General features: G+C 35.1%; 1 protein-coding gene across 2 annotated transcripts in view; it reads left to right on the forward strand.

The window, feature by feature from the left end:
- The window catches only part of LOC150082986 (protein kinase C, brain isozyme-like), a 567,705-nt gene that overhangs the window by 272,912 nt on the left and 282,435 nt on the right, over positions 1-12,358 (forward strand). For both annotated transcript variants that reach the window (XM_090377718.1, XM_090377717.1), the window contains exon 4: positions 646-757. In XM_090377718.1, coding sequence (XP_090233844.1) covers positions 646-757 — 112 coding nt within the window. The remainder of the gene's footprint in view (positions 1-645; positions 758-12,358) is intronic.

Genomic DNA, 12,358 nt, shown 5'->3' on the forward strand with positions numbered 1-12,358 from the left:
ATTTGCACATCTCCAGTCCGTGGGGACCTGCCACGGACTGGAGCGTGCCAGAGAATAAGCTCCTCAGCTTTTTGAGGCAGCAGTCAGCTGACCTCCACCACTTGGTTAGAAGTGAAGGATTTTGTTAATCCGTTTGTGATCATCGGTAAAATGATGCATCATTTATCTACAAGATAAGAGGGTCATAGTCCCTCTCACCATTGTATTAGTACAGTAAAGCTGGCACAATAAGTACTGCATTGTACAATAAGGGACGCTCCAAGGCTCCCGTGTCTTAACATAACGCATTATAGTCTTAACAACTCTTATTTATTTTTATGGTGTTATTTGTATAATGTGTGACATCAAACTGGGTCATGCAAATGGAGTGCACCAGATGCGATGCAGCGAGGTTGCGACACCGAAGGGGGGGCCCTCTAAACATTTCTTAAATGGTTAAACATAGTTAAATAAAAGTAAGGTCCCAAAACCAACCAAGTCCCGGATACAACTGCATAATCTTCACTACAATTCACTGACTTTCATATTTCAAATAAGGTAAACAAAACTTTGTCTGCAGTCTCTCTCTCTCATTTTTTTAACAATGCAATTGTTTAATAATCTCGGATACCATAAATAATTATGCCACTGGTTATTCCTTTTCAGGATGCCCGGACCAAGCATCAATTCGCAGTCCATACTTACACAAGTCCCACCTTCTGTGACCACTGTGGATCACTTCTGTATGGTATCATCCACCAAGGGCTTAAATGTAAAGGTAAGAAAGATTTGTTTGCTTTTAACATGCTGTTTGTGCAACTTAACACATGCACTTATTTGGATTTAAGCACGGAATTCCAGGAGTAGGTCAATTTCAGTTACTTCTATAAGGATGCTTACACGTAAACGCAGGTAGCCTCTTACCGGAAACCAGCAGTGACATGCAGCTGAAGCTTCTCACTGGCTATGAACACACAGAAAGCAGTTTACAGGTGCAACTGCTCGGAATGCGATGGGGTAAGTTTTACGGGCGCCACTGAATTCTGTAGCGTTAATCCCTTTATCTCTCGCATAAATTGGTACCCTAAAATTTACCACTAAATTGCCGATCAACCCCTCCTGCGGATGTCCAATAATTTTCAGGTAAAAAAAAAAAAATTTGCGATTTAGTACTTCAATTATCAGTGGACAATGAATTTATGCATTATCGATAATACGTATATTGATATATAAAATAGATATATCACGTATATCGAGATATAATAAGTAAATTCTTTGTTCACTTATCAAACGTCATAATCCCTTAATAAATGTTTCTAATTCCAAGATTATTGAAGTGGAAGTTATAAATTTTTCAGGGCCAAATTTCTACCTTAATTAACTTTAAATCGAAATACATTCATTAAACAATGTTTTAACGTGACAAAATAATAGTACACGATTTCCATAGCTAATCTATTTATGTAACAAAAACATTATGTAAATTATGATAATAAAATTTTAAAAAAAATTACCTTATACATTAATTTCGCTGCTTATTTCTTACCATTTCTCCACAGCATTCCTGTTCGAATGTAGTTTTTCTCTTTTAATTCGATATTGGCCGTCTCATATAAACCTTTGAAATTAAGTCCATGTTTCAATGAAATCAATGTCTATCGTCAACCAGCGAGCTTAAATTAAAATTCCTTTCAGCAAGCAGGGGTAGCAACACAACTAGCACTAACCATTTGCGATACGCCTTTTCGGACACGATTGACTACTTGTGACCGGGTGGGGGAGAAGGTTGGGTAGGTGAATCGCTCTTTTCTGTTAATGAGCTAATTATGGATGATAATCAGTTTTTTTTTTTTTTTAAGGTTTAGCTTAGTAATAGAAATCATACAGTATATGATTTCTATTACTAAGCTAAATACAACACGTAATTTTCAAAATAATTACGTTTCATTTAATGTTAATTGTAGGTGGAAAATCCTATATTAATTAAGAAATATGAAACCGGTAAGTGTTAGCCATTACTGTCTTTTTTTTTAAGCCATGCTTTAAAATATTAATGCATTTTTATGCACCGTGCAGGCTGAAATTTGTTGTAGAAGACAAAAGAGAAACTTTTTTTTTATATCATTTATTTACAAAAATCAATGATAAATAAAATGCAGTCTGATATTTTCAGAAACAAAGTATAAATCTGAAAACTGAAGTACAAGAAAGTTAATTTTACATATTCGAAAATTTTATTTCTTCACTGTCATACTGATAAATTTTTGCTCCCCCCTCCCAAGATTTGAAAACAATAAGGAACTGATGAGTATATCCCATCCCAGTACCTTATAGTAAACAAACTTTTGGATATCATAATTTATGTAATGATTTTAAAGTTATGAATGGCAATTTTAAATATATCAGAACGAATCAAGAATCATTTGTTTTAAATTTGATTAATAAAAACACGGACTAACCGACTATTTCTACTTATTTATTAGCACTTTACAGATAAATATCAGAAAAAAGAACCATGGTATTCCTGTTTGAATGCAGTTTGGCATTTTTGTCCCGTATTGCGCGTTTTGCATAAACCCATAAATGTTTGAAATTAATTTCAGTATCCGTGCTTACAGATTTTCTTTACCTCACTACTAATTCTTGCTCTCTATAGCAAAAGCAGTTCTTGTAATTGCCTAAAGGCCACAGGTGAGAGCAATGCGTACGCAGTTGAGTGACATCTGTACTTCCACTGGGAACCAGCAAGCTTAGTTTGTTGAGATAAGATGGTTGATCAAACAAGAAACGGTAACCAATGCCCACACGCTCTTATTATACGCACTCCCATTAACTTACACTATTCATTTAGGCTACCTGTGGCTGCTGGTTACAAGTAAGCATTTCCACCTGCGTTCTACGTATAAGCACCCTGCTTATAAGTACAATGTGTCGGCACGCTCAGTAGGTCTGCAAGATATTTAGGCCACCCTTAATTTAAGTCTTTATTACAAGGAATATATGTAATTTGACTGTTTGCTATAGCTTCTTTTAGTGCAAATATTCAAATAGAATCGAAACCTGTTTGAAATCTTCATTCTTTCTTTCTTTCTCTGTTTAACTCTAAGTAACAGAAGATGTAATCGTAGCTGCCAAATTTTGACTTTCAAGAAGCTAGAGATCAGGCATTTATAAGCAGAAAGAAAACAGGAAGTTTTTAGCTAAAACAGGAGGCTTTTTCTTCTTCCCTTTCCCCCCCCCTTGATTTTGTTTTTTACAAAAATCAGGAGTGCTTCCCAAAAATGTAAGAAAAGCAAGGTATTTTTCTGAAAAAACAGGTTTTGATGTCTAACACTGTTCTAAAAATTAAAATTCACTGACAAAATACACATTTGATAGTAAAATGCCGCCACAGGATTGGTTATCCAGTGCAGTATGCTTTTAATCATTAGCTTACCTAATGTTTTCCTGTTTGTGGATATTTATATTTTATTAGACATAAGCTGCGTTTGATTGCTGCAGACTTTATATTCTGTGGAACGCTCAGTCCACAGAAGGGCTGCCATCAAAGATATTCTGTTAGCTGGATGACTAATGCAGAACACTAGCTATTTCAAAAGTGATTTAAAATTAAAAGCCTACTAGTAAATTTTGATATTAAAATTATTGCCTGGTTCAATAAGAAAGCTATGCAACTGATAAAATGGAACTTAAGACAATATTTCAGATGTCTACTATGGTGCTTTGGCTGCTGTCGTCAAGAAGTCGGAGATTATCTAATCAAAATGGTGCATTGCAGTTATTCAGTTTAGTTCTCATTCATATTCCGAAAATTCAGCTCTCTTCACATCCAGAAAGAAATCCCATTCTGGAATCATAAGACAAGAAGAGACAGTGCTTCTGAAAGTTGGCTCACCATTTAGTAGACAACATTAGAAAGATTAACGAATTTATGAATCACTACGAGCCATTCTCACTCCACATTTAACTTCTCAGTTACTGCACCCAGTCTGCAGTTTAGCCCCACAAGTTTATTTTATATACAACCTCACAGTAAATTTGGTTGACAGCAAAAACACCCTGTTCTGAGAATCAGTACTTCCTTTGAGCCAGGTGCACATTTTCTTGTCACGGTTTAAGTAGAGAGTCCTGCTCATGCTCTGAACTATCATGGCATACAGGTATAGTTTTATTAACCTTTAATAACCTTCTTCTGAAAGTGATCATTAAATGAAAATTTATATGCACTATGCAATTTTAAGAAGTTATTCAACATCATTAAGCCTTCCTGTGCTCTGGGAACACTTTAGCAGCAACTACAGATATTTTTCGTTTCATTTCATTACTTACTTCCTCATTATTGATCACGTTAACAACCGCCCTACAAAATTTTCTTATAAATCTAAACTGCAGTAGCATAGTTGTTAAGAAATCCTCCTCTTAACAGCATATAGACGAAGCTGTTGAAAAAATAATTCAACGAAGCTTCACAAAATCATTATGCATTAAGCTTACGTCACCGCAGCGGTGGTTAAGAACAGATCAGATCAGCTGAATCTTCGGACATCTGCAAAAACAGGCAACAAAACCGAAGCTCCACTTTTATTATTCAGGCTACAATAATAAATATTCATGCAAGTTTCGGTAAGGAACCCAACTAAGGTAGTGGTCGGTCACCTATTTTTGCAACAAAATGGGATGTTCGGTGCCACCGGTCTAAATTTCTCATGTTCTTGCTAAACAGTTCTCGTTTCAGAATGCGTGAACGCTGGTGAATTGCTTTCAATGTATTGTTTTGTGTGTAACGTTGTTGGACTCCAAAAGGACCTGCTGCTCTTTAATGAATGATTTCTGCAGACTGGTATTTGTAGGAAGGCTCCAACATAAAACCTATTCGAAAATTCTAAACAGGATGTTTCTTCAAATTCAGTTGAGATTCTAAACCGATTTTAAATTGGCTGAGACAAAAATTCAGTTAACAATACCAACTCCAATCCATATAATGGCGGCCTCCAACTCATAACTATGAAAATATGCCGAGTCAGTCAAAGTAAACTATAACATAAGTTTTCCATTTGCTGCAGAGATGGAGTCTTCATCCGCTAATGGAATGTGCAAGCTAACTCCTTGAACTTATGTTGATTATAACAGACTCGTTACATCACATTCTATTGCATGCAGTATCACTATGCCATAAACGCTGTGTAAGTATTTATTATATTATAATAAATAATATGCTATAGCTAATATACTCTTGCATATACTATGCTGTCGAAGGGATGAATCCTGTATCTTTGTGCTGCTTGCATATAGCTTTGCGGCACATGACGCTTAGAGTATTCAAACATTATTAATAGTAATAATAATGTGCCCTGCTAAGTCTAACTCACCATATTATCTATAGGGTGATACTCTCGCTGCAGAACTCAAATTTCATACCTCTTTAGTAATCAGGAAAATTGGTAGCAATTTTCAGTTAACAACAATACCAACAACATGACGAAACTTGATGTCATTTCGAACAAAACTGCCCTACTCGTTTAAAAGATATCAAGTTCACACAGGGTTATTTCCAAAATGATGAAAGGAGAACATAGGAGTTAATGTGATGCACTGACACCTCTACAGCAGGGAATCCCAAACATTTTTAACTTAACCACCACTATTTGGAAAATTAGTTTCCGTATGTTACCATTATTTTTCATAATAATTGAGCATTACAGCTCTAGTTCATACTATCTTTTTCATAATAGTATAAATGCTATTTATTTCTTCTCGGTATGCGAGAAGAAATTATCTCGTACTGTAGGTTGGAGGTTCTGACTATAGCTTACCACAGATTATATTTCAGTTTAGCATAAGTTAAATTTTTCGAAGTAATCAACTAAGGAGAAGAGCCACCAGGCTCCCACATTCTTCTCCCCTTGACTGGCATACTCTTATTATGCTCCCGTTTTCTATGAGAGCATATTAAAGTGTAAATGCAGAACAAGCCTCGTGCTATAGACGAAAACAAACATCGGTCAGAAAAAAACTGAATCTATCATAGAGAAAACATTTACAATGGGCGTGTACAAATGTCGAGCATCGAGTGAAACTGCCTAGACATCAATGGCGACCACTTCTATCATCTCTTCTATTTGACTAAAACATCATAATCTCAGGTATGCTACTGCCAATTTTCACGTTATATCGGGAATTAATAAAAGAATTATTACCAAAATTCTGTGTTCTACAGCAAGAGGCAATCCTCTTGCTGTAATTATATCATAATTTTCTGGTAGCATTTCAATTGATGATACTTCGACTACAGTATAAATTGACCTTATCAATCAGCTGCTTTGACACTCACTAGTACTGTATTCTTCCATAAGACGGATTCACAACTTTAACTTGAATTCCGCTGTTGAAAAATTGTTTTCTTGTACAACTATTTTTTATAAATGCAACTCATTTATTATTTTATTTATTTATTTATTTTTTTTTTTTTTTTTCGGTGTACCGTAAGTAGAAGGTCCTGAATTATTTCTTTATTTGCAAGAATATCACTAATACTTCAAGAATACCGTTAAGCCTTGTGTGATTCCCAAAATTGGTAATTGATGCCCAATAAAAACAAACCATGTTACCGTCCAGAGATTTATTTACATTTGGAAATCGTTTGACGAATTTGCAGGTGACCTGTGAAAGGGTGGTAGTCAGTTCACGCTCTTGTCCTGATTTACATGACAGTAATAGAATTAAAGGAGTAATACTTCCTGGAAATACTTGTAGCAGACACTAAATGTAAATGGTGTGTGTTTGTAAGAGAAGGATTACTGATTAACTCTAATATTATTTGAAGTCAGACATTTATAGAATTTAAATTTTGAAGTAGCCTCTCCAGTTGTGGGAAAAGAATTTAATTAAGTGTTGAAATCGTACAGCGTTAACTTCTTGGAAATAAAAGTAAACCCTGGGGGAAGGGGGGGAGGTTGACGAGGAAGTATTGTTTGTTCCTGGAAATGTTAGCAGTTGTTTATTCTAATTTTTTTCTTTTTCTTGCTAGAAATTTAGTTATTGTTGAAAGCGTTTCCAACACCCCACCCAAAGTTGACACATCTTAATCTATCAAATTCTTAAACATTGCAGAAAGCAAGCTCCAGATGGAGAACCTTCTAAGACTTTAATTCCTTTTCAATTAAGTAAATAAGAACGATTATTTATTCTAAAAGGATGAGCCGTCTAACGTACTCAAGCAACTGCCTCGCTGAATCTGATACGTTCTATCGTCAGGTGTAGAAAGAAGCAATAGCTGATAGTTACTGGCTGGTTAGGATGAGCCAAATCATAATAATACTCATTTCAGGGAGGGAAAAAAAAAAAGTACCAACAGTGCTTTAATTTTCTTCGTTCCACATAAATTGTGCACAGAGTTTAACCAGCAAAATTGCCCAACGGCTACAGATGCGATTTTCCAGTACCGCAACTTACTTTCTTCTTATGCCGTATTACGCAAAGGAAGCTGAAGTGGGAAATAAAAACGCAACCGAAAACAAACAACGCTTCAAACGAATTTTTAAAGCAGTAACACCATTTGCAGGAAGATTTTCAGAAATAACATTTAGGTTGAAAGCGTTTTACTGTAAAATTTTTATGGTTGCCATAGTTACAAAGTCTGTAATAGGACTTGGAGTCGCCTTTGTTGATGGTCTAGCTCAGAGAAAGGGAAGCTGGTAACTTTTGTTGCGCAGTAGAATTTACGTATATATATACACTACCGCACTGAAGCGAAATGAGTACGATACTCTTGGGAAGTTGACAAAAGCAATCATTATTGCAGGCACATCCGGTTTTAATAAAATTATTTTAAAACTGATTACAGCGCTACTATTTTATTCTATGACGACTTCCTTCAAATATATAATTTCCTCTAGTGTGATTTACAACTGCAAGTACAACGTTTTCAGACAGAAAACACAGCCATACATAAAGTATGGATGGGGAATGACTAGCAGCAACGTAGGTATTAGAAATGGAAGTATCTCTCTCTAGTATTATAAAGATTAACCGTACCGCTCTACGCTTCGGTACTCTGGTCAGGAGCCTCCTTTGCTCAACTAAAGAGATTTCTGGGGGTTGAATATTGGCTCCTGAGATGGATAAACAGGGAGATGGGCTACCCTTTCACTATCTCTAAGAACGTGCGCTATGCAAACCTGGGCATGAAACCCTGGGAAACCATCGTCAAAGAGAGGAACCTACACACCTTGGCACAATTTCTATGCGGCCAACTGGATTTGCCTGACATCTGGGATCTTTCTGCAAACCCTCGAACTTCACAAAGAAAACGGTGCAATTCAACACCTTATCTGCAATCTTTTCTGCAAAATGTGCAATACCTTAGGTCAGTGTTCCCGGCAAATACGTTCGGAATGTGTAACTCCCTAGGAATTGATGCCTCATCGTGCATCAATTCCTAGGGAGTTACACATTGGATGCAGCAAAAGGACATAGTGAAAGAACTCTATAAACACGAACAATAAGTATTAAGTGAAAAGAATTCCCTGCAAAGGCTTTCATGGATTCACCGTTGTTTTTTTTATTGTTTGTTATTTATTTATTTTATTGTTTATTTTATTTATTGATTTTTACTTTGTATTTTCAATCTGTTTTGATCTCTTGCAATTCCAATGAATGTAATCAACTGGAATTTGCATAATGTTACACCCTTTCTAGCCGAACCAGGCTGTTCCAGGGGTGCCCACTGATGTGGAAATAAAATGATATTAATAATAAAATCTGCAAATTGATTTTACAGAAGATACATCGTTCATTACTGTAACAGTAGCTTCACCACTCGTTACCCCAATTTGGGAAAGATCTTAGGTTCGATTCCTGTTGAAAACCGGAGGCTTTAAAACTAGAGTGTAATTATCAGGATGGGAGGAAGACCATTTTCTGAGACCAGAAAAAACAGTCTTAAACTAAAATTTACAGGCAAAGCTCGTGTGAGGAAAAGGTACTGGGCGAACTGCCAGTTTTAAGTGATCGCAAGAACTAGGACTCAAATCTCTTTTATATATTTATATAATCCAAAAATTAAATAGAGGGGTAAAAAGTAATAGTGAAAAAATAGTAGAAAAGCACAAACCACTACATGTTGCGTATAATAAACTAAAACAAAATATATATGCCAGTAGAGTGAAAATTAACTTTACCAATAAAATAAACTATAAAAGTAAAATAGAGAGGGGGGGATAAAGAAGAGGGTACTATTAAAGCAATGTTCCTAATATAATTTAGAAAATACAGGCCAATTCAAAAGAAAGTGTCCCCAGATGGCACCCGCCTCCGAATTATGAAATCTCACTAAGGTGGAAACGTGGACTACCGACAATACGTGACCAAATGAACTGAAAATAATAATTAATAAAACTAAAATAGACTGACCATTATGCCCCATCTCGACGGAGGTTTGCCATGCTACTGCCATATATTTTATTTTAGTTTATTATACGAAAAATGTAGTGCTTTGTGCTTTTCTGCTGCCATTGATGTTAGCTTTCCTATTATTATTACTTATTTATTATTATTATTTTTTTTTTACCATTACTTTTTACCCCTCAATTTAATTTTTGGATTATATTTACATGGTAGTAGCGTGACGATTTGCTAACGCTACGTCAGTACTGCCATTTATAGCCTAATTTGTTTCTATATATTTTCAGTTAAACTATTGTTCTGTCAGTGGGATGGTTTCGCCATGCGAGTCCTGTCTTATTATTTTTCACTGCATAAGGACCACTGCTATGCAAATCTATTGCATCGGCGGTTTAATTTTAGTATCATTCCGTCATTGCAAGGATTTTTTTTTTTAGCGTTCGAAATGCAGTGATTCCCTGACTATTATAGGCCTCCGTCGAGATGGAGCATAATGGTCAGTCTATTTTATTTTATTAATTATTATTTTCAGTTAATTTGGTCACGTATTGTTGGTAGTCCATGATTCCAATTTAGTGAGATTTCACATAATTCGGATATGGGTGCCATTCTGGGGGCGCCACTAAATTTCTTTTGAATTGGCTTGTATTTTCTAAATTATATTGGGAACGTTGCTTCAACAGTACCCTCCTCTTTATTTCCCCCTTCATTTTACTTTTATTTATTTATTTATTTATTTTTTTTTTTGTTATTTTATTGGTTAAGTTCATTTTCATGGTTTGCCATGCTACTGGCATATTTTAGTTTATATATATATATTTATTTATTTATTTGTATTATTATTAAGTATATATTATACTTATTATTATCATCTTTCTCTCCTTTGTTCTCCGTAATTATAATTTCAGTTCCGTTAGCACACTGACATTATCAACTACTCTCCACTAATGTATCCATTATGGTCGTTGGGTTCTTTCTGCTTAAATTTAGCAGTGTGCCTAGTCCATAAACCATTAATTAATTAATTAATAATATTTTATGTAAGAACAGAAAAGAGGAATCTATGCGAGATGGTCCAGTTTTTATGCCCCTCAAAAAAAAAAAAAAAAATGGGCCAAATACTCAATTAATTAATCGAAATTTAGTCTTTAATCCTGTGGTAGCGAAGTACTATTCTTAAGACGTAAAGCTTAATGTCAGGTCTACCAGACTACTAAGCTAGAGCTATATATTATATTTCTCAAAGAGAATAGTTTCTTTTTACCTAATGCAATTATTAGATAACCAAAGTAGTAGCTTCCTGTGAAATTAACTAAACTGTTATTCAACTGAAAGTTTTTTTTTTTTTTTTCTTAGAACCTTAAATCTTCATTTAGTAGTGCATCGTTATATACTCAAATTAAATTAAGAAGTTTACAGGAACATAAATATGGAAGTAAACAAAAAGATACCACTACAATGTGTATAATGAGGGAAAAAAAACTTGTTCATATATTAAAATGTATCCAGTTTTCTGCGATTTTCCAGGTGGGTCAAGCGAACAATATTTGAATATTTCTAAATTTTCAACACCAAGTAGTGGTAGGCAGCATATATCGTATTCATTCCTGAATGCTACAACTGTTATTAATATATATAAGGCTACATCTGACCGATTCCACATCATGCTTATTAGGTTTCACCATTTGAAGACAAGGTGTGAAGCAACTGGAAGTGAATAAGTTTGAATATTATCTACAGATATGAGAGATAAGAACACTGGGATGTTCATAGAAAAGGGGATGAACCAGATGGAAGCTGTCACACCAGTCAGCATCGGAAAGTTAAAACTGATTTTTCGCATGGTCATATCGGCAGAGGACACGGGACACGCTCCCATTATAACATCAAGGAAGGGGTCCACTATCGCAATGGTTGCCTGGAGATCTGGAGAAGTACTGTATGAACGGTTGCATAAGCTACAGATCTTCGAGGGGTTACCGTGATCGTTAAAAAGTACAAGATCCTTGAGCAATGTGAAGTTTTTTGGAATCCCTGAGTTCATATTTATGGATACTAATGCTCCAATACATAGGGCTGAACTGGTCTACGAATTCCTTCAAAGCGAGGATATCCTTCAGATAGAGCAGCCAGCCAGGTCAGATCTGAATCTGACTGAACAATGTTTGGAATGCTTCAGGGAGACTAAGTGAATTGTGTTACCTTTCTCTCAAAATTTTCCATGCGCAAAGTTTTGCTGTTTTATAGAAATAATGTATTACCATTACACCCTATTTACCGTACTGTAAACAGAATGCGAGCTCATTTGATAGCTTGACTGTCAAGTAGAGCCTTGTATTGGGTCCGATACGCGTAGGAACCCACGGATTAACCGCGATGCGGATCGGTTTGCGAGTCAGTTATTTTTTTCTTCTAAGTAACATTATCTGCTAAATTATCAGGTGTGTATCGCGTTTTTATTCTGCAATTTGAATTACGCACACTACTCCACTATTGATATCTTTATAAATTGCATATATTCCATCAAAAGGGCGTATGTATTCAATTAAATTTCTCTATTTCCGAATTATCTCTGATTATATTTATTGTTATTACTAAACATCGAATAATACGCACTAAAACAGGTAAAATAGAGGAAAATATTCACTTCGTCGGTATTATATACATTTTTACACATTTTATCACAATTAAATGAATTAGAATTTAATTGTAGCAGTACTTAAAAATGAAAACCGTTAATGAAAAGTTTTCGATTAAGAATCATTTTACAACTCACAACTTTTGTAAACAACCATATTTTTAAAATTGTCCATTGTAAATCCGTGACTTTTATCTCTCAAAATCATTTTAAAAAGATGGGAACGATCTCTCCACATGTACGAGAGTAGCTGAGAAAAATTTTAAAATTGAGTGTGAAGTTTCTACTCTAAATCCGGGCTGGAAAGTGTTTGAAGGAGGAGATCTGGTTGGCATAGTT

Source organism: Mastigoproctus giganteus, chromosome 7 (genome assembly GCF_048544385.1).
Source record: "Mastigoproctus giganteus isolate SK-2022 chromosome 7, ASM4854438v1, whole genome shotgun sequence".
NCBI classification, from domain to species: domain Eukaryota; kingdom Metazoa; phylum Arthropoda; class Arachnida; order Uropygi; family Thelyphonidae; genus Mastigoproctus; species Mastigoproctus giganteus.